This window comes from Girardinichthys multiradiatus, chromosome 7 (genome assembly GCF_021462225.1).
Source record: "Girardinichthys multiradiatus isolate DD_20200921_A chromosome 7, DD_fGirMul_XY1, whole genome shotgun sequence".
Classification (NCBI taxonomy): Eukaryota; Metazoa; Chordata; class Actinopteri; order Cyprinodontiformes; family Goodeidae; genus Girardinichthys; species Girardinichthys multiradiatus.
In genome coordinates, this window is record NC_061800.1 from 25,183,284 (window position 1) to 25,209,381 (window position 26,098).

At 38.3% G+C, this 26,098-nt stretch overlaps 1 protein-coding gene and 2 long non-coding RNA genes across 3 annotated transcripts in view; 2 read left to right on the forward strand and 1 right to left on the reverse strand.

The window, feature by feature from the left end:
* The window catches only part of LOC124871201, a 31,394-nt gene extending 18,497 nt beyond the window's left edge, over positions 1–12,897 (forward strand). Inside the window, exon 2 of the long non-coding RNA XR_007038970.1 lies at positions 11,976–12,897. This is a non-coding gene — a long non-coding RNA (uncharacterized LOC124871201). The remainder of the gene's footprint in view (positions 1–11,975) is intronic.
* Positions 12,686–14,550, reverse strand: sox21b (SRY-box transcription factor 21b). The gene is made up of 2 exons (XM_047370289.1): positions 14,409–14,550; positions 12,686–14,290 (listed from the first exon to the last, which is right to left on the reverse strand). The coding sequence occupies exon 2, from the start codon at positions 14,273–14,275 to the stop codon at positions 13,529–13,531; it is 747 nt and encodes a 248-aa protein (XP_047226245.1). The 5' UTR covers positions 14,276–14,290; positions 14,409–14,550; the 3' UTR covers positions 12,686–13,528.
* A 3,130-nt stretch (positions 14,551–17,680) lies between these two features.
* LOC124871200 lies at positions 17,681–25,578 on the forward strand. Its single transcript, XR_007038969.1, has 3 exons — positions 17,681–17,758; positions 20,587–20,653; positions 21,298–25,578. It is a non-coding gene; the product is annotated as an uncharacterized LOC124871200 (long non-coding RNA).
* Positions 25,579–26,098: the final 520 nt, after the last annotated feature.

Here is a 26,098-nt window from a genome sequence, read left to right on the forward strand (position 1 = left end):
AGGCAAAGTGCTAAAAGGAGACGACAGAAGGAGCTCAGTGGGCCCGTTTCTATTGCACTTTCACCCAAGGCAATGGGCAGAATTTAACGGATTCCTTCCAACATATGTTTTTGCCAGATAAGTAAACAGTGTGTGTCGGAAATGAAAAAAAAAAAGCATTTGCAATTTAATGACATTACAGCTCCCAGCTTAGCCCGCCGTGCTGCGAGGCGAGGAGCAGAGAAAGGGGAGAGCGGAAGAATGGAACCGGGTGTCATCAATGTTTTTTTTTTTACTTCTTCTTTTTCCTCGCAAGAAGCAGCTCTGAATTCTTCTTATTCTTTGCAAACCCCTTCCCCACTCCAACCCCTTCCTGCTATTTTGTTCTCCTGCCCATCGTTTCTTTGCCTTTGTTGCAACAAAATTATGTATTATTTTATTCAGAAAAGTTGATGTTTCACTCCTCTGTGGCATCTGATTCTCTGAGGTAAAACACATCTCCCCTGGTCATGGGTGCTCTTTCCTCAACCACCTCCCATTCCCTCCTCACAATCCCCTTATCCTCCCTTTGTCTGGCTTCATCAAAGTGCAATAGATGTTTGGCACAATAAAGAAGAACAACCCTCCATGTTGTCACCACATTCACACCTACAGAGAGAACTGGTGATGACTTGGAAAGAGAATAACTTTAGAGGCTATATTACAGTGGCAGTAAGCGATCCATCCATCCAGTGTAAAACTCCCCACTGCCTGACAGACAGTTGCCTTATTATAGAAGGCTAATTGTGCAGCAAAGCAGATTATGAGAGTGGCAGGATGTAGTCCTTGACCATGTGCTAATATGATGACAACTTTGGGAAAGCTGTAAGCAAAAGGCGTCGCACGCCAGGGCCCTTTTGGCACCGGCTATAATCTGCCTTTGGTATTAACTTAGCAAACCGGCTTGTTTGAGTATGGATCAATCGCCCGCTCATTATATTATTTTATTTTTCTATACAAGAAAGCTTTATATTCAAAGCGCTTTCTTGGTGTTGATCTCTCATTAACCATGCTATGTAAATGCACTGGCAATCCCAGTGTAAGGGATACGTCACCCCCAGGGCCCAAGCTCACAGAAGCATGTTAAGGAGAAGAAGGGGCAGGAAATTTGGGTCAGTCGCCTTCGCCAAAAACCTGAATTTCAGGTTTTGCTTAAAGCGCCCAGCTCAGCTTTTCTCCTTTAATGTGTTTTTTGTTTGGTGATGTTATGTTTTAAATGTCAGCCCCGGAGCTGTCCAGCAATTTAGCACACATAATAAACCCTGTTTTACTAATTCTTCTAAGTCTTCATGTTACCTCTGTAATCGCTGCCGGCTGCAACATTACACACACTCCATCCACTTGGGGTCTTTTATAATCTTGGACTGCATTGATTGTACAGAAAAAAAAACATTACATAGGGTCAGAATGACGTGCCTTGACATAGTTTTGACACCCCTTAAATGTATTTTATGAAGGTTTTATGTAATAGATTGACATGAAATGTTGCATAATTGTGATGTGGACGGATTGATGTATATCTTTTTTTAAATTCTTTATAAATAAAAATCTGAAAAGTGAAATATGCCATATTTTACTGCAATTACAGCTCCAGATCTTTTGAAGTATTCCTAAACATCCCTAATTTGGGTTTTTGAATCCAATCATGACTAAACTATAACAAATGTTATTCTGCAAAGAGGAATGGGTAAAAAACCCATTTCTCTTTGCAGAATAACTCAAGCTAAGTCATGATTGGATGCAAAAAGCTCAATATTCAAGTTTTGCATCAGATTCTCAGTTGGATGTAAGTCTGGGCCATTTTAATACATAATTATCCTTTGATCCAAACCATTCTATTGTATCTTTAGCTGTGTGTTTAAGGTCATTCTTGTGCTGGAAACCTCCACCCATACATTATTTAACGACAAGCTACTCCTCCTGCAAAGCAAAAATCCAACAATACCTACTTGGATTCAGAACTTTCCTCCACCACCTGGACCACCATCCCCAGTAAGATCGCCACAACTCACCTGTCAGTCCAACCCCACACAACACCTATCTGTTCCACTGAATCATATTCTGATCTCCTAGATTCATACTCACCTCCACAGAGAACTAGAACTGCAGCTTTTCTCAGGACCTCAGTCCTCCTAGCAGCCAAACCCTCCAGAACCACTCAGAATTACCTCTTGCATACTTGCCTATCTGGAACTGATCCAACCCCTGACTGCATCTTACCCTCAGATGGCAGCCCAGAGCTTTGATTCTTCAAGAACATTCTCCTTGTAGATTACTGGTTCAATCATGGCATAAATGGCTTTTGGCAAACTGTAAATGGGACGTTTTATGGGTTTATCTTGTCACTCTCCCTTAAAAGCCAGATATATAGGATGTGACAAATAGTTATAGATTTTTCCGCCTAAGCTGTGAAACTCTGCAGCTCCTCCAGGGTTACAATTGGCCTCTTAGCTGGTTCTCTAATTAATCCTCTCTACGCCAAACTCAGTTTAGGTGGACGACTATGTCTTGGCGTGTCTGTGGTTGTCCTCCTCTCACCTTCAGATGAAAAGCTGATCTGCTTTTTGAGATGATTCAAAGCTTGGGACATTGTTTTATAACCCAACCATGCTTTAACTATCCACCCAATTTATCCACAGTGTTCCTTGGTCTTTAAGATGTTGTTTGTTTGTTCACTAATGTTCTCTAACACCTTTTATGTCTTTATAAAACAGTTGTGGACTCTACTTACTAATTATATGCCTTCTCAAAGCAGAATTTGATTTTCTTTAGGGGTGTCAGATTGAGAGGGGCTGAATATAAATGCCGCACTTTTAACATATTTATTCAATAGACATTTTGAAAACTATGTATCTTTTTCTTTCCACTTCACAATTAGTCTTAGGGTTGGTCTATCCCACAAAATCCCAGCAAAATACATTGTTTGTGGTTGAAGGTTGAAGGGATATGAATATGCACGAGCAGCAGAAACACAGAAATTCATTGTCCTGAGTGCTGGATATGGCATTGTCATCTAAATGCAGCCAAACTGACTTATCTATCTGAACAGAAAGGACCTGACACATGACACTGGATCTTTAACTGAATAAGCTGTCACCATGCATTGTGCATCAAATTAAGGAAGGGCAATATTTCAACTTGTTTACTCATTTTTCTCGTACACAAACATCCAACAATCCGCAGCGCTCAGACATCTGTTTGCCTGACAAGAAGATCACGCAGCACATGGTACCAGAAGTGGAGCCTCGCTGCCACATTTGGCTCGACTGCATAGCTGGCTGGGTGAATGACGCAACAGGAAAACCAACCTGACAGCAGCAGGCATCAGCTCGGCATTTCTTTTACGCCCTACATACATAAATCTCTTATTATTATCGCCGTGCGTTAGCTCTGTATATTTTTACACCTGTCTCTGCCAATATCAAAGAGCAGAGGTTGGCTTTAAAGACACTCAAGTTCATTTGTGTCTGCTGTATGAGTTTATATGTGGAGGAGACAAAAAACATGGCTCAACAGCAGTATTTGATTCCAATCTGAAAAGTACTGTCAAAGAACATTGTTCAACTTTACCCATTTTATTACATATTTTTGCAAACAACTCCAGTGTACTTGAATTTCAGCCATCTGAAAGTTTTCACTTTTCAGCACACATGTCATATGTGTCAGACAGTTATTTATTTACTACTTTTAATTGAGGAATCTGAATAAAACTTCACATTCAGGGGGAGGGGACCCTTCATAGGAGAACCTCTCTCTATGGCTGAAAAGAAAGGAGGAAAGGAACAGAGATGTCTCTCTGTCTGCAGGTACTTCAGCAGCTCCCAGCCTTGCATCGTCTTTTATATAGCGCACAGCGAAAGTGAAGGCCAGACTTTTGATTGCTTTTCCTCTTTCACTTCCCTTCATGGATCTCTTTTCTTCCAGCACACAAGCAAACAAAGCAACTATAAACGTCACGTTCAAAAGCCATTACCCTCAGAGTAACCCTTTTTTTGTGGCAACAAAGAACATGGAAAATGTCCACAACACAGTTCGCCCAGACTCACAGTGATGGTGTGGCAAAAGAGTGCAGGACGTATGAGGTAGCCCTGTGTGTGATGTGTAGCAGAACCATTTATAATAGATTTGTTCTGAGGTCTCCCTTCGCATCACTTCCCAATTAAGGATGAAGTCATGCTACTTCATCAGAATAACTAATGGCACGTTTCACAAACCGGGCATGTTTTGAGATTAAAGGCATGTTTTCTGCTCAATGTGATAAGGTGCCCACACAAAATTACCGCTATGCTGTCATCAAGGTGCATTCCTTATATTTTCACTAGGCAAGCATCTGTATGGTTGTTCCAGCGTGTCTCCAAAGCTGTGAGTGGGGGGAAAAAAAACTGACAAGTATAGATCAATGTTAATACTGAGCCCTCTACACCAAGAAGAGATATGTAAAAAGCCTTACAATAAATTGATCTGTTATTGCAGTAGGACAATGCAACACTGACAAATTGTAGAAGAATAAAATTTTTGATTTGGGTTCATTTACTTTTTTTAGATTTACTTAATTTGTATAAAATAAATGTAGCATTTTTATGACTTAGACTCAATGCCTAGAAACTGTTAATTCATGACTTCTGGTGTCGCTGCAGTGTGTGTCAACAAAGCCTGTTTTCTCTGTATTCAAAATAGGAAAGACAAAAGAACATGCCAATCAAGTACATACAAGTTCATAGATCAGGAATTAGCTATGAGAAAATATTCCAGACAAAACAGCTACTTATTTGCTGAACTCTATAGAGTTAACTGTTGTTGCCATACAAGGAATGTCCATGGGTCCTATCCAAAGTTTCTCTAAATGAAGACAAAGGAATTTGACATTGTAAGCCCACTTTTCAACCACATTTAGACATCAACAGGTGTCTTTATGTAGACGCCATGGCAGTGTCTATATGTTGGTTTCTGATTAGAAAATGATCTACAGGACTGGTCCATTTAATTATCTAGTTCAAAATCTAAATGTGATTGTTTTATACTGCACAGAGATTCTTTCAAAAAACAGAGCTTTAGATTTATGAACACTTTATTTGATTTCTAAAAACAAAAAACTAAAGGAACATTTGTGATGTGTTTGATTTTTGCTTTTCTTTTACAAACCAGGGCTACTTCTGACTGAGAGGAATGTATAAAGATCCCTCTTTGAGTATGTGCCAAACTTATGAAAGGTTATAAGACTAACTGAGTTGTACAAAGTGTAAACAGCAGAGGTGCAAGTAAATCACGGTTTCAGTAAAGATATATATTTCTCAGGTATATATGCTCACGAGTTAATGTGCCCGACTAAAAGGTTTAATTTTTCTATTATGTTTCAGGATGAGATCCAGCTACTGCAATAAAAGATAGACTTTCTGTGTTTTTTTTATACATGTCTTTCCCATTTTTGCCAGTTTTTATGGGGGGTGTAATTAACACCTCATACCATAACCCTTTTTAAAATTAACTACTACAAAAAAAATACCATATTTTGACACCGGGGATATGAGAAAAAATAATTTAAGAGGAAAATTGAGTTAAAAGCCAAATGATGAGGAAAGCCAGTTTACATCTACTAAATGTATTATTCAGTATCCAAACATTTCTGTATGCAAAGATTAGTTCTGGTGCAACATATCTTTCGGAAATTATCTATTTTGTTGCTGTTAATTACAACAAGTCTGTGGAATTTGACTGCTGCACCACAATGTCACAATAAAGTGTGGGGATCCTACATCAAGCTTTGCACACCATAATCCTGTTAAAATGTAATAAATAATCCCTGTGCATTAATGTTGGCAATATTTCATTTTAATAAGTTTTAGCAGAGTTGAGAGAGAGCGAGAGAGAGAGAGAGAATGAAGGGGGTGTTGATGGCTTTACAGCTCACTCACACCAAGTGTGGCTGTGAGTGTGCAGGAGGAAATCATTCCTTCTCATTAAAGGTGCAATCTTTGAGCCCTGCAGATCTTTGTTGTAATAACTCGGGAAAATAATCTCTCATTGATAGGCACATGTAGCTGAGAGTATGCCAAGTGCCAGGTACTTATCTTTTTTTGCCTGTGTCCTGTGTTAAAGAAAGATATAATTCTTTCCGACTCTTCCTCGGGGGCATCAGCTCATTCAACGTCATTATTTCTACGTACCACAGATGTATTTTTTCTCTTGAAAACCTGAGAATTAATACGAGAGCCAGCAATCTCAGCCAGCGGTCATTTGGATATGGAACAAAAAATGTCATGTCAGTTTAAGGAACATTTGTTAAGGCTTCTCACTGACATTATTCATACTTATTGATAGATACGGAGAGTAATCTCATGCCTCGTCTTTTGGTTTAATAACTCCATGTTTTCAGTGACTATTTAGCATTTATGGGATGTTTTTGAAAAAGTCAAACTTTGTCAAAAATGCGTGACGTTTGTCCCACTAAAACAGGTAAATTATTTCAATGTGGTACCTTGTAATTGTGTTTTCATAATATTTTAAATAACTTTCATTCCTCTGAAACCAAATACAGCTCCAAAGTCTTGGTGCAGTGAGGTCCTTGAGACAGCAGTGGGAGCTTTAGAGTCAGAAATCAACCGAAGTAAAAGGTCTGGTTTCTCACTTTAAACAATATTCTCTCTGTTTGTCATACACCGCTGATACAACATACATTCACATCATGTCTGCTTAAGTACACCCTAAAATTGTTCCCTATTATATACGGCTAAATGTTAAAGTGCACATTAGCAGTGATTAAACTATTCATTTATTATAAAGTGTTATTGATTTATTTTAAAACATTTTAATAAAGATTTTAAGATATTTATTTATTATATAACTCAAAATTTTCCAATATTTTTTTTTTCTTTTGTACATTTGTTTTTTTCTACTCTAAAATTAATAATTGCAGAGGAGAGTGGTATCACTTCCTTTTCACAAAAATTACCAAAGTATTAAATGGTTTACTGCAGAGCTAGTAAGAAAACATTTTTTATGACAATACTATAGAAATACTATAGAATACTATAGAAAATATCAGAACAATATGAAGTTTTTAATTATAATATTCAATGTTGACTTTGTCAACAAAAGGCTCACTTAAACTTATAGAATATATATCATCAGAACAAAAAACTATGCATATATATACACATATATATGGTTTTTCTTCAATGCTTTCGTTTTTCTGTCTTAATTTTATGCATCAAGATTGTCAAAACTATGAAGGAGCACATATGGTATTATGTAGTAAACAGGAAACTGTTAAACCAGAATATACACAAATATGTATTTTTTACATTTTCCAAAGCCATATTTTGCATAGATGAAAGCTTCACACATTCTTGGTGTTTTCTCAACTAGCTTTGTGAGATTGTCACCTAGACATACTTATTTTTATAGAGTACATATATTGTTATGCAGGGTTACCCTTCAAGATAATTATCAAGCACAAAGGAGACAAAAATTTAGTCTATGCCAGGAATCCAATCAGTTCATTTAAACTCCATCATTGTTGACAAGAAGAGAGGTCAATAGTCAGAATTAGGCCAGAAGCTTAATTCTGACTAGTTACTATTAATGTGTGTAGTTTTTCAAGAAATGGGGGTGCATGTATATATTTAAGCTTGTATGTATAGATTTGGCCATGTGTGGAGCACATGCAGAAAAATATGAAATAAATTCTAACTTCAACTTATAATTCCTATTTTTGAAATTCATAGTTGTTTTTGTGCAACAAATTCGCCTCAAATAAAGAACTAATGTGAAAATGTGTCCTAAGGCCCAAAATTAATATGAAATTCATGCCTATGATGACTGTATGAAAACTTATTCACACATTGCAGTGACATATTAAAACAGGATTTACTCAGGTTTAGTCAGGGCATAAAATCTCTTATTGATATAAACGGTACCTCTCAGATCTAAATGAAAGTTATAGTAAAAAAAAATCGTTGCTATAGCAATTTACCTCAGAAGTATAAAGCCTGACGTTATGTTAGGAACTGTCAGTGTACCCGTCTCACCTGCAGAACTCACCTCAGCAGCCTCTCCTCTCCATCCAGCTTCTTGCCCCCAACCTGATTCAAGTATTCCCTCTCTGAACTCCAGCGTGGGTGCATCGACTTATTGCATTATGTACTATTAAACAAACTTGGATTCTCTTTAAAGCGAAGTCAGACTTCAGAGGGCTGTGTGGCATGTTTATGTGGGTGGACTGTACAGTACACAGAGATTTCTCATTTCTCCCAGTGACCTTGGGCACAGCGACATGTGCGGTTTTGAGGCTTTGATTTGCCATGTTGAGGTGTTGCGGAAAAGGTGCAATGCAAGATAATTTTGGGATTTTTTTCCCCTCCTGGGAGCATAGAGAAAGTAAGAAATACAGCGGTTCATTCTCGGGAGATTACAGGTAATATGACACATGGCCTTCATAAACATTCTTGACCCAACCTGATAATGGAGATATTGCTTCAGGAGAGACTTTTCACACTTTGATTTGCCTAAAATGAGATGGAGGAGTCAGTGATCAGACTCTTTGAGGTTCCTTGCAGAGAGGCCAGCACTAGCTGTATATGTCTCCCAGCATTTAACACACAATCACTTACATACACACATAACGACAGCCAGGTGAGCAAGGGGCAGACTTCTGCAAACAAACTGAGAAAACATCCTCAAACAAGATGATATTGATGTTTTATTCATGTATGAAAAAAATAAATAAATACTGAAATTATCTATCTCAGGCCATTGAAACCAGGTGATAATCCACCAGTTTCCAGGGGTTGGCCCTCTGGCAAATTAGGGATGGGCAAACTATTGTGCATCCCTCTGAGGTCAACATGGTTGAACTGGTGATACATATGTATGTTAATTTGCCTAATCTCACTTCTACAAATGTCTTACAGGCACATAAAGGGTTTAACACTGAGATATAATGATATCAGGGCATCAAGCAGGCAGCTTATGGGAACATGAGGCAGCCGTCGCTTTAAATTGAATGCAAAAACCTCTATACTGTTGGTACATAAAGTAAATCACATAAAAAAGGTACACAGAATTGTTTTTTATTATTTTTTGCCAAAGAAATGCTACACTTTGTGAAATCACATCAATAATGTATGTTTCAGAGTTTTAAAACCATATGATTTCTTATAATAGATGTAATAATATAAATGCTTAAAATAAGGGTTAGAGAAACCTGCAATATATTGTAAGTGTGACAACAACATTCCAATGTGTTTGGTGAAAATTAGCAGATTGAACATTTTTGAATAGTGTTCTTAAACTGATTACAATAAATAAATAAAAAAGGTCTTCATGGGTCTTCTAGTCATATTTGCATATTTTCCATGAATGACGATTTATTTAATGTCATTTCAGAGCTCTGAGCTTTGGTTGTAATAGGTTGTAACGTCTAAAAACATTTTAAAATCGTGTAGTTTAGAAGGAGACATTTATATCTAATATACAGGACCTTAACTATAGTAAACTAAAGGATTTCTATCCATAAACTAAATCCTAATGCTTGAAAAGTCAGTGTATCCAGTGCCTGCTACCACCAGAGATTTATTTAACCTGAATAATTACAACAGGCTGATTTATCCAGATATCTAACACCACAAAGCTAATTCTTCTCATCCTCTATGCAGCCAAATTATAATATATTTTTTCTTTTAAGCTGATAAAGAAAAATCTAATGGAATCAAAATGTAAGAAAAGCAAATTCAAGGTGTTAGATCCCAAAATATCCCCCCTATTCTAAAGATGTAAAGGTGATATGATTAGAATAATTTATCATGAAGACAATCACAATAGGATCTCAAACATAACATTTTGCCTGGATTTGATTTTACTTCTCTTGAAAATGTTTCTCCAAATCTATTTTTAATTTCAAAGTTCTGTCAGACTTTTCCATGGCTTCATCTCCACCTTTCCCATTCGGTTCCCAGCTAAACCCCCCCACCCCCACCCCACCCACCCACCCACCCACCCACACACACACACACACACACACACACACACACACACACACACACACACACCCGAAAAAACATAGCCTATCCATTCAAAAGGCATTTAGTCCATTTCTTTCTTGGTCGGTAAACCCATTCATCAATTCTTCTGGCTTGTAGATTGCATTCTAATGCTAATCTAGCGTGTTAAATATCTTTTTGTCCCCTTTTCACCGTTTTGTCATTCAGTTTATCCAGTTTTGGCCACCCATTTTATTTATTTATGCGCCTGCCTCCATTCATGTGCTCATGTATTTTTTATTATGTTGTTTCACTGTCATGCAGTGTCAACTCACTCCATTCAACATGGGCTACTTGAAGGGTTCGGAGGGACAAAGCGTGTACACATTGCACCACTATTCACTCCGGCCAGCTGGATCGGGTGAAAAAGAAAAAAAAACCTTGTGAAAAGAAATCCTCCACAATGGACACAGAAGAAGTGGACAATGCTAACAGTTTTCCAAATACCACTGATTGCTTTCATCACAATGAGGGAAAGCAGCCGCTTTTGCTGAGCTCCACTTCAACAAACAACACTTTCACAAAAACCTCCCAACCCACGTTTTGTTCCCAGACAAAACCTCCTCGACCAACTAAATGCTCCAAGAGCTGGAGGGAAAAAGGAACTTCTTTCAGCTTTTTCCCCTCTTTTTTCTTAAGAAAAATAAAACAAAAAGAGAAGAAGGTGGAAGAAATGCACAGAAGTTGTAATTCAACTTATTTTACACTATAAAACGGAATTTTGTAGGATATAAAATTTTAGCCGTTTAAATTATTTTGGCTTTAACCAAAGATATCAGTTTGCACGTCTTCTTTTCAACAGTGATCCCATTCTACCCACACTGATTACTTTATTTTGGTAACACTAAAACATTTTGATTATAATTTAACTGTCAGATTTTATTCTCCTTTGTTGTATGTGGTAAGGCTAATAAATATATATATATATATATATATATATATATATATATATATATATATATATATATATATATATATATATATATACACACAGTTTTCGTAAAGAATAATACATTACTGGAGCTATAACGTAGGTTTGTATTAAGCTTTGCGAGTTTAGTGACAGTGCTAATGGAAAGATCAAATTTGCTAGCAAGCTGAACATAGTCAGTTGTCTCACATCGTATCTGTGATTGTCTGGGACAATATTCCACTTGTTGGAAATGATTCAAAAAGTTGGCATTCAGCCTTAGCTAGTTTAGCGACAGGGCTAAACCGAAAGATGAACTTGCTATCAAGCTGAGCTTCTTAGCTCTGACACAGTCATTGCCAGTTAATAACAAATCTTAGCTGTGGTTGTGAGGGTAAAGGTTAACTTGCTAACTTTTCAGAATTTATTTAAAAAGTTTGTTTCCAGTTTTAACTGTTTTAGCGATAGAGCTAATACTGAAGTTAAACGTGCTAACGAGATGAGTTTCTTAACCCAGAAGTAATCCTTACCAAATAATCTTAGCTGTGGTTGTTAGGAGAAAGCTTACATATCACATTTTATGACAGATTTTTTTTTTTGTATTTCACATTTGATGCAATAATCAAAAACAAATTGTTTACTTACTTTTTATTCCCTGTAACATAGGAGAACAAACCAGAATAATCTAAAATTAGCTGGAATTTCACAAAATTACTTGAGTAATTACATTTTTAAAAATTGGCGGAATGCAACAGATTTATTTAGATGTCATGTAACACTTAAATCTACCCAAATAAAAGGTGTGCAAGCTATTGCAAAAACTTTATTGATTAAATTCTAGTTTTTATCAGAACATCTTGAAATATGCCTAAAGATTTATCCATATTATAAACAGTTTTTAGAAAAAACATTTTTGAAAAAGGCCTATACTGTCTGATTCCAAGAGATAAAAAAAAATAATAATAATAAATAAGTTCAAAAAATAAATAGACATTTTTCTTGTTTTCCAGGCCTTAAAATAAATCCAAAGCCTGCACAGCGCGTCATTCTTGGGGCCAAGGAAGAGGAAGTTCCGTGGAGAGAAGGGATCGAGGTATCACAATGGAGAGCAAAGCCCTGAAAAGGTTTAATTAACCGTGTCGGAGATAATTATCCCTGGACTGTCCAAATTAGTTTTGCATAATCGCTCTGATCCTTATGAATTAATCTCTCGGTGTAATCTAGGAGAGGCGGCTCTCTTCAGTTTGCTACTTTACATGTTGCTGAGAGATTCAAACAGTGCGCACCTGCTTCACACACACTCTCTCACACTCTGTCTTTGGTGCACCCTTTTATTTAAATTAAACCTTTATGTTTTACTTCTCACACCTAGATTATTTTTTGAGCCTCAATGGGAAAGCATGTTTCCCACCATTTCCCCTTGTTTTCTTGTCCATGCATGGGAAAAGAAAGCTTAGAGCAGCGCAGAGTTTCATCTTCCGATTAAAATTGTGATAAATAAGCTTTTGCCTGTTGATAACAATGGGCTTATTTAGATTTCCCCCTCACTCACCCCCCCCTGTAATGCAATTCAAAGCGTGAACAAAAGCGGCCTTTGGAGGATACCTTACACTTCACCTGGACTGGACTGAGGAGGCAGGAGCAACAGGAGGTTGAAAAAAAAAAAGAGAAGATACCAATCTTGTTCATCTCATCAAGAACTATACAGCCAGCGATTCCCTTCTGTTTAATCCGAATAGGTTTTATTGTAGTCCTTTTGCTCAACAATAGCTTGATGTACATAACGGGATGTTAAAGGAAAACACAAAACATACAAATTCCACATGAGTTAGTTAAAAAGGGTCCTTTTTTTCTTGCTGCACATGACACAAGGAGTGGGACAGGTGAAAATTATAATAAACCTCCAGCTCCTTCTAAACTTTTTTTTTTTTTTTGCTTTTTAAAGAAAAAGAAAGCTTCAAAATAAGTTACATCTTGTACGTTTCATGTGCAAATATCTTCTCCTTTTTTTAAATTGTCTGGCTCACCATATATTCCACTAAAACAATAAATATTACAGACATCTATAAAACGGTTTTAAAAAACTCAAAAGTATATACACCGTGTTTCTAGTGAAATATCTCAAACACTAAAGCCTATAACGGCAAATAAACTAAAGGTAATTTTGGATCTGTACACATTTACATTTACAGTGGCAGTCCTCCTCATTGATCCATGAATTATAGGCCCCCATATCTAAAAGTAAACAGTTTTGGTCCTGATGAGAGGAGCAGGAGGAGGGATGGGGGGGGGGCATTGGCCATGATTCCCACAGGTCAGTCCTACAGGTGAAAAAGATGCTCAACAGCTCAAATCTGTGCTCCTTGTTCAGTCATCTTCCTGGCTGAGCAATCATAGATTAGAGAGTTCTCTAAATAAGCATTACCTTAGATAAAGGCATTAATTAGTGTACATACACATGTGATATCTGAGAGGACGAGCACTTCATCACATGTACAAGTTTTTGCATGCATAATTAAAAATCTTGCATGAACAGATCAGTCACATCTCTGAAGGGGGACTATCATAACGCCGCAGCGTATGCAGGGTAAGGTTCAAGCTGAGGTTTACCCATCCCGGGCAGCAGGATGTAGGCTAAGGGGGGCTGAAGCCCCGCCGAGGGCCAGGCCGTACAGTTACACGGGATCATGTAGCCCGGATTTCCCGGGGACGGATGCGAGTGAGTGTGGGTGTGAGTCCCACCGCCCACGCCGCCAGTCCCGGTGAACGCCGCCGCGCCTCCTGGCGGGTAGCCCAAAGGAGAGGCGTAAGGAAAGGAAGGCGGGGAAAACTCGGTCATCTTGGATCCCAGGTCGAAAAACGAGTATGGGTTTGTGGACATGGACGGGTTGAAGAAGACCCTCGCAGCCGCGGCCGCCGCAGCCGCCGCCGCCTTGTCCGGGTTCCCCATGACGGACTCGGAGAGCGCTGCGGCGGAAAGTCCGCTAACTTTGAGTGCGTCGTGCTCCCCGAGATTATAGGGCATGGGGAAGGAAAATTTATCTTTTTTCATCAAAGTCTTGGGCTTCCGCCTCGGTCTGTACTTATAGTCTGGATGCTCCTTCATGTGCATCGCCCTGAGCCGCTTGGCTTCATCGATGAACGGCCTCTTCTCGGACTCGGTCAGAAGTTTCCACTCCGCTCCCAGCCTCTTGCTGATCTCGGAGTTGTGCATTTTCGGGTTCTCCTGAGCCATTTTCCTGCGCTGGGCTCTGGACCACACCATGAAGGCGTTCATCGGGCGTTTGACGTGATCCATTGGTTTAGACATACTGCCACAAACTCTCTTTGAAAGAAATATGAAATAAACAAAATAAAGTTTTAATAACTCACCACACTGGTAGAAAAATACAAGACAAACAGCTTCACAATAATGATTCTTTCAAATTGGTATGATTACTTACTCTAGACTTTAGTTCTTCATCCCACCCGTGGATTATCCTGTGAAATCTTGAAATTTCTGCGTCCTTATGAGTGCTCAAATCTTTCCAGCGTCATAGTGCCATCCAGAAGTGATGCACCTTTAGTGAAAAATGATAATAATAACAAAATAAAAAAAGAATGTCTTGTTCTCCTCTTGTCACCTGAGACTGTCAGCCTAAACGCGCAGCAGCAGCGTTTTACTCAAGTGGATGACAGCTCCCGCTTGCCCCATGTGAAATACCGGGATTGTGTGTGGCAGGTAGTGAAAGTGGCGCTCACGCATGCGCACTAACACTAGACCGAGAATTTTTTTTTTCTTTCCTCTGTGACTTTTAAAACAAATCTAATCTTTAAGATATTTATCCCTTTTAAGCGTATTTGTCAAGCTTGTTTTCTTACGGCGGCTATTTATGAGCATTTGTGGTTTATTATAAGGATTTTCTCTAATTGCTGAACTTTTGCTTGCATTAGATGTTTTACCTTTGTTAAAAACATAAATATCACGTAATTGTTTCATATGTATTCATTTATTAGAAAAATATGTCAACTGCGCACTTATCATCCTCAAGGTGTCTTCCTTCCTCATGGGTGGTGCTCCCTTTAAGAAAGGTAAAGAATGCGCTCTTTCATTTTCTAATATTGTCACTTTTATTTTTATTTTTCACTTAATAAATAAGCAAAAATATTACGGAGGTCTGGAGTGTTTCTAATCGTGCTCGGTTAAAATTAATTACTTTCTTGAAATCCCCCCTCCCTCCCATTTCCACGTTCACTTCAAAGAACCTTCCCAAGGGCAGCGAGTCGACAACTGGAAATTAGGTTGTCCAATATTCAACTAAGCAATTACAGCTATCTGCGGGACCTGTTGCATAAACTGTAGGTTTTAAGTGGCTTGTTCTGGCACTTTTTCCTGTTGTACATAATTATATGTGCCAAAAAAGTAGAGAAGCGGCATTGAGCAATATTATAAATGACAAATTAAGCTGCAGGTTGTGCGCTTAAATTAGGATATACAATTCAATTCACTTTACGTGTCCTCTTTAAGGGTCTACCCTAATCAGTTTTCATATTATTATTATTATTATTATTATTTTATTTTTATATTTTTCCTTCACATTTTTTAATAGGGAAGCTTGAGTAAGGACTCCAAAAAAATCCGTTAACAAGGATTAAGGGGTGTGCGAGGGTGGGGTTATTACAGCGCACCTTTGTCTCAAGAGGAAACCTGACAAGCTGAAGATGATCCGCGCCAAAATAACAAAAGGGGCCAGATGAAAGATAGACCTGCTTTCCTCAAAACCGACCCGAGCATCTCTCAACACAGCGCCTCTGCCCCCCACTCTGTTTTTGTCGGGCTTGTCATTCAGCCCCCCGATAACATTCCTGCAGAGAAGCGGTCCACTCCCTCGGCAGGAGCATGCAGCCTCTCATCACACAAGCGTGCAAACACAATTGCATGCGTAGTCGCTTTGCAGAGGTGAAAGTTGTTATCGGACTAGAAGTGTGCGCACACATGTTCGCCTTCAGTAGGACCTTCTTTCAATTTCATTTTCATTAGACCCCACTTCGCGATTCTACTTTAGGTCAGTTTCATATTTAAGACTATTAGAAATGCATTTTTTTTTTCTTTATTTTGAGCATAAATAGGCCCCTTATTTTAACTGTATAGAAGCCTGGGCCCAGTTCAGCATGTCTCCATCCAGTGTATTTTCAGCACATCAAAATCTTCAGATTTATTTACTGTCCTGTTCTGGCAAATTAGGCAAGCAATATGTTTGGGTCTGACTTCCTCTATAAATGAATTAAAATGGAATATTTCCTCCGTTCTACAGTTGACATTATTACATCGATGTTCAGATGCTTCATCTACAGCTCTGGAAAAATAAGAGACCATTTGATTTCTAAAAACCAGCATCTCTATATGTATAACAGCATCTGTTGAATTCCAGCACAGCCTTTTCTGGTTAATGAGGTACTGATTAGGTTATAACTTGAACCCAACAGCAGTGTTTAAAAAAAAGTGTATATGTATAAGAGCTGTGATTGAAAATCAGCGTTATCCCACAAAATAGATTATTAGAAGATTTTTGAATGCTTCCTTAGTAAAAAAAAAAAATGAATATAGTGAGTTAAAAAAATAAATATGTTTTATTTGTGTTTCTTTGAGATCTGAAAACTGCATCTTTCTTGCTATTTTGTGATAAATGTCAGAAAACACAATATTTTTATTTGAAATTTGCCAAAAATTGTATCTATTGGCAACAAAATGAAATAACATTCTTGTTGTACTCAAACACATACCTATAAACAGTAAAATCAGAGAAACCTATAATTTTCCAATTCTCTTCCATTTGCAAATCATGTGAAGGAGTGAGCCTTAATTTATTACATTGTCTAGGTTAATTGAAATCTGATTAAAAGAAAAATACACATTCCATTCTGCCCCCCGCCCACCCGTCTTTTTACACACGGCTCCTGGAAATAACACTTAAATAATTCAACATGAGTTTATGAGAGTGGCAGAATTACCTGCTGATAAAGCTGGGTCCAACCCCTGAGATGGCAGCCAGCGCTCCCTTCCTCACAGCTATGATAAAGCTGAAAAAGGGGGGAAAATATCATGCAAATAGAAAGACAGCAGCAACAACAAGCCCATGGGGACTTTTTTTCCCTTCCTTGGACAGATCGCACACAGTTCTCACTAAAGCGCTAAAGCCATCACTCTGTTCAAGGAGTCCCCTGAAGGTGCGAGAGTCTCCATGATAGCACCCAGCACTTTATTCAACTCAACTCTCCACCAAAGCGTTGGAAAAGGCACAGTAAATTATAAAGTTGATGAGGAGTCCCTGGATAATCCAAGTCTGTGCAATGAATGCACTACAGAATATTGTGGGATGTTTACTTACCTCCTCATCCTTCAAAAGCTCTTATTCTCCCACAGCAGGAGGAGGAAAAGGAATCAGGTCTGGGACTAAATTGATTTCAAGGGAACACGAGTTGACCTCTTGCTATCAGATGGCTTTTCTTTGATTATGAAAAAAGAAGAGAAGGTAAACAACAATATCTGGTGTTTGGCACTTCAAACCCCCACAAAGTGGGGGTAGTATTTACTGCTACATGAAAGTTGTCTCATTATCAGGGAGGTTTTGTAAGAAGAAAAAGAGGGAGGGGTCCTGATTGTGTACCTGATGTGTGTTTTTCTTTCTGCTTGCCTGATCACAGCTCTGCCTCCATCTTCCCCTTTTTCTCCTCAGACACGGCTGCTTCTCAGTGGTGGCCCAGCCGAGAGGGAAACGGCAAAAAAGAAAGTGGTCAGCTTCCGTTTTTTGAGGTGTTTGATGATCCACATGCTTGCAAAAACTAGTCCTGATCTAATGGCCGATTATCAGATTTAGTCAGACAAGAAGAACAAATCTGGAATAAAATTGTTCAAGAATTTATCGGAAATAAATTATTAGTTTCTATTGGTGTCCACACAGTTTAGCAAAAAAAACTCTAAGCATTTTAAAATCATTTGCCAGTCAAACATTAAACCTGATCAGACTTTTCTGTGAAGTCAACCAAATTCATTTGACATATAGTTTATCACCTGCAGAACAAATTTTCCATTCATTTTGCTATTTTGTTGTAAATCACTAATAAATAATAACAAAATCTGCCCCTTAAGAACAACCTTTCACCCAACCACTACCATTCAGTTATTTGGTCTACATTTATTTGTATTAATCTTATTTTTTTCCTTTTATTTGCATGTTAATGAAATTCTTTTTTCAGAAATTGATAGTATTGTATTGTTTCCTTGTATTCTGTAAGGCTGCCTCAAAACGGTCTACATTACAGCATGGTGTTCTTGCATATATAGGTGGCTTACAAAGAGGACCAAGGCGGATTAGAATGGTCTGATTTCATTATTAAAGATCCTTCATGATCATTTTAAGCCAAGAGGTTAAACAAATCATGTGGTCTGATCACTGTCTTCCATTAGGATGATTTCCAAGTTCCCAACAAAACTTCATGTAGAACCGCAGCATTATTTCAGCTGAAAATGCTTGTCAGGCACACCGACAGTACAGCTTCATATCGCTGTCATTATTCCACTCAATGGCAGATGGACGAAGTAAGAAAAAAACTCAGTGGTCAGAAGGAGAGAAGTTTAACACAAATTCTTATTGTGCCATATACTGCTTCATACCTTTTTGCTTTGTGCTCTTTATAGGATACAATAACTATAATAAACACATACTGCTCTTAGCTTGCCAATTGTAGTTTTAAATGTGGCCGTTGCTCCTTTAGATTCCACACTATGACGGTCTGTCTTAAAAACAATATATATAAATATATATATATATATATATATATATATCTTTTTTGTCAGTCTGCTGACAATCAGAGCACAGCAACAGATGTGATAGGGTGATGCTGGATCATTCTAAGAAAAATAAAGATTTTTTTTGTAGTTTTTAAACTGCAAGTTTAAAAAACCTTGGTATAACTTGATACTGGTATCAGGCCCATGCTTAATACCACTTGAGCAGCTTTTTAAGACTTTGCAGTTTGTGAAATCCTACTGTATAAATCCATGCTTTATTACCCAGCCACATTTGTTAGTGAAAGAAAAAAATAGACCACTGGATAGTATCTTTAACTGCATGATGTGGAACATACTGAAAAGCCAATCTGTCACCATCATGCACCATTACCCTGAGAGTCTTATCTCTCCTTTGATAAAGTGTTAATGACAAACAGTTTAAGGTTGTAAAACGGTCCAATTGATTACAGTTTAAGGATGAATGCGTTTGAATTAGAAGGCATTTTGTCTAATGAGGTGTCTTTACGGATGCTACAATACACAGAAAACATGCTTAAGTGCAAGGCAACATTATGATGGGATTGCTGAGGGAGACAATGGCGACTTCAGCATCACTTCAAATGAGTCACACCGACTGTCTCAAATAAAAACGTATAATTAATGAGAATAAAGTTTTTTATTTAAATATGTGACCTATTTTGAAGGTTATGTTCTGAAAATACATTCAATAAGTGCCAAATGAGTTGTGCAGCTCTTTAATCATTCTAATTATACAGTCTTTATTGCTCCTTAGGGCAGAATTGTGTGTCTTTGTCTCAGTAGGAATTATTTTGGTGAAGAACCAAAATATTTACTCAACCACAACCTAAATATTACGCATATCAAGAGGAATTGAGATATAATCCCCTCATAGAGTGCAGTATTAACTTAATCACATTAGTGGAAATACTATTGATAGTGGTCATGATCCCCTGGTGAGGGAAGCTGCTATTCACAATGAAACATGCAGTCGTGCACATATACAACACAGTGGTGTGTATCTAACATTGGGGACTCGAACAGGCAAATGGGCCTGAGGGCTGTGTAGGTGTGTATGTGTGCTTGTGAATGATGGTGAGAGAAGAGGAATGATTGTCAGCTGAGTCTTCGAAGACCTGAACTGACAGATACAACAAACTTTGAAAGCACATTACCGAGGGAGAATGGCAACACAGAAGCACGCCGAGTCCGCCGGGGCTGATAAGACCTTCATCTTTAAACCGCCGCTTGTCAAAGTATTATACGTAATCTCACACTGCAGAATATCTCTGCACCCTGAGGGGCACACAAAATAGCAGCAATCAAATGGCTTCCTGTATCATTAAAGAAAAAATAACAGTAACGGCCTTTCCTAGCCTTTGAGAAGTCAGATTTTTGAACTGTTATCACTCTCACCACCCACAGGGCATATAGCCGGGATAATAAGTATTGAACATTTAGTTTATCTCAGTCAATATGTTGTAACGGGGTTTTCACATAGAATTCATACCATAGGTCGGTAACAATACAGGTAATCCACATATACAAAGAAATCACAACAATAGGTCCATATATTATGTTTAATAAAGTAAAATGACACAGAATAAGTATTGAACATACTTTGTAAAGTTGATTTAATACACTACAGCTTCAATACATCTCTCGCATGTCTTGTATGTAGTTACATGCATTGCTCCTTTGTGATTTTGACCCACTGTTCCGTGTTTACTGGAATTAAGTTGGGTGATTGGCTGGATTTAGCAGCTTTTTTTTTTCTGAAACAAACTGTTTACTTGGCAGTGTTTGGAATAATTGTCTTTATTCATCTTTAGACCTTCCAGAATCAGCCTGCTGAAAACAGCTCTTCACATCTTGAAGTTCCCACTTTCAAATATAACGGTTGGTATGGTGTTTTGGGTGTGATGAAGTTTTCTGTTGAAGCTCTCTGTGAGTGGCTTTTGGGTCTTGGTCATCTCTTCCACTTTTTCTCTAGACTCCTATGTCAGAAATGTTGCAAGGAGAACTTAGTCACTTCTGGTTAATGGTGAAATATTGTTCTTTCCACTCCTGGAATATGGCTTCTATGGTTTTCATTGACACATTCATGGTGTTAGAAATATATCTGCAACAAATGCCATCAAGGTTGCTAAGCTCTTTCTTTACCCACCATAATAAGCTTCCTGGGTGACACCTTGGCAATGAGAAACCTTTTAATGGTCCATTTATTAGGACTAAACTGCTTATATAAATTTGCACTAGATTGCGTTCTACATACTGTCAAATTTCAGGTATTTTCTTGGCCTTTTATGCTTTTTTACATTGTTTCTTTCATCATCTGTTCTGTACTTAGTCCCTTATTCATTCCACTTAATAAGACAAAACTTTATTTACAGACGTATTTGTTTTGATGTGGTTGACTGTGTTGTTACTGACATCTCTGTGAATTTTATGTTAAAAGCCCCATTAGATATATATTTAGGGAGAAAAAACGTTGACGTGTTCAGCACTTATTTTCCCCATTGTATGTTTCTGTTTACCTGCAGGCTGCGAGATGACTTTTGCCATGATGAACTATTTTGAGCAATTTAGGAGATACATTATCACCAAGCTTTCTCTTTCTCATTATTTCCTCCCTTATCCCCGGTGCATCGCTGCAAAGCCCCAAATGGAGAGTTGTAATTACCCAGACTGCCACCTGATAGCAGACCTCTTTCTATCAGCTTTATCACTGCCGGTCCTGCTAACTCATCACAGAGACAGAGGGGAAAGAAAAGGGGCCTGCTTGTGGCACAGATAGCTCATCTCTAAGATACATTTATAGTTTCAGTCGGGATCAGAGAAAACTGATGCACCGAGGCAATTTTTTTTTATCCACCCCTTCCTTCAACCTCACAAAGACTGCTCTCTCTCAGTCCTCTCCCAGTCTCTCACTCTTTATGTGGAAGCTGAACTGAGGCCCCTCTCACAAACAAAAAGTGATCCAATCTCCTTGAACCCATGGCAATGCAGCAACACATGCTTTTTTGGTCTTTTATAGAGGTGTTGTCGTCCTTCGGAGGAATAAGAAATAGAAAACTCCAAAAGGTGACTTGTTCATATTTAACATTGCACAGCACATCAAAGGCGCTTACATTAAATGGTTTCCAGCTTATTAACCACCTTCGACCCTTGTTTAAGTTTTTCTCCTGTTCTGAATGAGAGACGAAGAACTAATCTACACGTTTCAACTAGACTGAATAAATTAATAGAAACGACACTGCAAAGCTGGTATCAAGGGTCAACATTTATTCAATTTATTATTCTTTCAGGTACACGAGTTTGTAAAATGGAAGGATAAATAAAGCACTCACAAGTCTGTCGTGCAAGAAAAACCTTTTGAGATGTCTAGTTTTACTGTTTTGCATAAAACATTGTCTATTGTGCTTTGGACCACAACTTTAGGCTGAATGTGATTTATAAAAAAAATAAATACAATTACACCAAAGAGAAAAAGATGATTTAATCAAGTTTGAAACAAAAAAACCTGTTGTTGAACAGGGACTATTTATTAGTGAACATTTCTTTAACTTTTGTGTAGAATATAGCACAAGTTTAGAACTAAAATTTCTATTTTGTGAAATAATTTTGTGCATTATCTCAATTTACATGAATTAGATTGTTTGTAAAACTGGCTTGTTAATTTTCTGACAGATACTAGAACCAAAAGTTTATAATTACCTGCCAATTCAAAGTGCAAGCATGAGTTGGTGTGGTGCGGGCTCATAGATGCACTTCCTTTATCACTTGTGACAATGAAGGGGGGCTTTTGAGCGTCCACTCATCAGTAAGTCAAAAGAAACAGCTCGAGCCACTTTGACCTTCATCAAATGGGAAGATTGTGAGGACGCATTGGAACTTCTATGGTTCCAATGGCCTGAGCGCCTTCTGACAGGGGGCACTCTAACGTGGCTTGAAAGGAGAAATCAATCTTATTTGAGGAGATTAAGTGACCAGGATAATAACCATGACATTGAGGGTGAGAAGAGAGAGAGAGAAAAACACTTCCACTTCTCATAATAGTGAAATAACGCAGCTTCTGCCCTCGATTCATTCTTGTGGCTAAATGTCATTGCTTCCTAGATGAGCATTTTCACGAAAGCGTTGTCTTACACAGGATTCATTCACATTTTTTCATTTCAAAATCCAATACATCGTCAAATTCAGACTTAGGCTGCATTTGACTCTTTTAAAGATAAAAACAAAAATGTAATATGAACTTATGGCAGATATTGCTATAGCTGACTTTAAATACTAAACCTTAAAAACAACTACTGGATGGATGGACGGACGGACGGGCGGATGGGTGGATGGTAAAATTGAAATATTTTTCCATAGGAGAACACCTTAACCAACTTCTATTGCTGTCTTGGCCAAATAGGAACCATGGTTACAAATATCAGGGATTGAACATGTGATCATCCCAACAACTGCGGTACATGGTTAAATGCATAAAACAGTAGGAAAAAGGATATTTACACCTTTCTCCTGTTTTTTTTTTTTGTTTGTTTGTTTTTGCATCTGAACATACAGTATGTGAGTGTGTGTGCACATGTTTCTCCTAAGCGCCAGCTTGAATGACAGTATGATCAATGGGAGGGCAAGTGTCCTGTCAGCACCTTGTGTTTGGGTGAAGAGAGGGGGGTCTGCCACAGGCTGTCTCAGGTGATCTCATTATTTGACAGGCACAGCAGAGGACAGCCTGCATTCATACTCCTGCCTCTCATGTTGGTCGCCTAATCAGGCCGTTTTTCATGCACAGGAGCACTTATAGAAATTATTGATCACATTTTGACACAGTATTCTCCCCTCTCCATGATCAGCGACATACTCCTTCCACAGTACACACAGTACAACCCGACAACATCATTAGATGCCTCTGCAAAGTGATAACACTTATCAGCATTCAAAAAAAAAAAAAAACAGGCAGCCTGGGTTAATATGTTAAGATGTTTGCCTAATGATTTTAAGTAATCTGTTTATTTCTAGTGTTTATCTAAACAGCCTGTGAGAGGAGGGGGTAGCAGCCAAGCAAGGAACATGGCTTTTCAAAATCAAAGACTTCAAAGCAGCTAATTATCTGCGTGAAGATTAATGAATTACTCTTACGATTGCTCTTCTTACATTTTCACTTTTGCATTTTTTTCATGTCAGGTTAAAGAAAATACCCGTGCAGAGTAACATTCTGGATAGATAGCAAAACCAAAGGGCAGGACCCTGCAAGAGTCAGATTGTCATCCCATGGGATGTTTGCTGGAAGATGATGTGACACGCCTAAAGAGCAAATCTTTGTCAAGCGGCCCCTGAGGGCTATTTGCATTTAGCAGCATGAGCCAAAAGTATCCCCTCTGTTCAGATTAAGCCTCGCCAAGAGGGTCAAGTGAAATCAATATGGTAATCCATAATTTGTCCTATATGATAATTACTAAAAGGAGAAAAAGTAATTAAAGAAGACATTAATTTACCTCTTAGATTTTGTGCTACGGATGGATGGATGGATGGATGGATGGATGGATGGATGGATTTTTTTCATTTGTTAAAGAAAATAACCCTGCAGAGCAACATTCTAAATAGACAGCTAAACCAAAGGGCAGGACCCTGCAAGAGTCTCCTAGTCATCCCATGGGATGTTTGCTGGAAGATGATGTGGCATGCCTAAAGAGCAAATCTCTACCAAGCAGCCCCCCGAGGGCTGTTTGCATTTAGCAGCACAAGCCAAAAGTATCCCCTATGTTTAGATTAAGCCTCGCCAAGAGGGTCAAGTAAAATCAATACGGTAATCCATAAATTGTCCTGTGTGATAATTACTAAGAGGAGAAACAGTAATTACAGCAGACATTAATTTACTTCTTAGATTTTGTGCCACGGGAGAGTTTCACCTAGCCTCAATTCATCTGGAGGCGAACCATTCACAGTGGAAGCGTCCCTTTTTTTCAGCTCTTTTTCAGGAACAGTAGGTGCATGCAAGCTTTCAGACAGAGCCCTTGGATATGCCAAAAGATTGTTTGAAGGTTTTCAGACCCCTGTGTAGGACACTCCAGGGTTCTTACATTGGTCATTGAGGAGCAAAGTTTCGTAAAACACACACTTTTGTTCCTCTCTGACAATGTGTCTTAAAATATTAGCATAACAACAATATAAGAAAATCTATATGGACTGTTGAGGGATAACATCTCTGTGTCCTCAGCCAAAGATGCATGGGGCGCCACACAAATGGCACAATACTCTAATGGGGCGATAATCTGTATACATTTTGATATTTTTCTTTCCGTCCACTTTGAGGTATGGCACAAACATTGCACAGGCATTCTTTTGTAAAACCCCAGATGCAGCTGGTCCACCACTCACCGTGCACTGCCAAGTGCAAGAAATGGGCTTCTTTTTACTGGGACGGAGCAAATCTGGCCTAATGTGTTTTGTGGTGAGTGTCCCAGGGAGCCCCCACTCTCCCATTCTTTGGCCATTCTTACCACTTTTCTCCCCTCCTGCAAGTGGGATAATTGCATTTTAATTGGATGACAAGAAATGAAAACTGTGTCTACATTATCTGGGATTATCTCTTTTATTTCTCCCAGTCTGCCATCAATTCAACAAAGCCCATTTATCAGAACTGGGAAGCTGATGCATGATCAGCTTTGAGCACCAGTTAGCAAAATAAAGAGAAGGGGCCTATGACAGATAAGGGAGGGGCTATGACAGCTGAGAAAAAAATGCTCTTGATATCTTACCAAAACCATATGTTCTCATAGCTATCATAACCTAACCAAATTTATATTCAAAATGCTTTTCCTCTTATCCCTGTATGTAAACGATGGATAGATGGATGGATGGATGGATGGATGGATGGATGGGGAAGTTGATGCTTGGTCAGCTTTGAGCACCAGTTAACGCAATGGAGAGAAGAGGCTCAGGGTAAATAGAGGAGGGGGTTTGACAGCCTAGAATAAATGCTCTCCATGTCTTATCATGACTATACATTTATTTTTAAGATGCATATCCTTTTAGCCAAGTAAATCAATATACTTATTGCAAAGATTGATTTATTTTACTTTTTATTTTAAAGAAATCTGCCAGTTTCAGTTTCCTAACTGAAATTCATCAACAGCTTATGAATGCAAGAGTTTAATCATCCAGAAACATTTCACAAAGCCTAACACCTCATGTCACTTTAGCAACCTGGACAAAAAGCACTAATGAATACCAATAAGTCCCCGCATTGTGAAGTGGATGTGCTTCGTAGCCAGCTCCATTCAGTTCATCAGCGTTCTTAAATTCTGCACAGCAAGGTTATAAACATTGAGTCATACT

Bases quoted from the DNA above. Each gene is read 5' to 3' on its own strand.
- sox21b (XM_047370289.1), bottom strand. From the start codon at position 14,275: ATGTCTAAACCAATGGATCACGTCAAACGCCCGATGAACGCCTTCATG.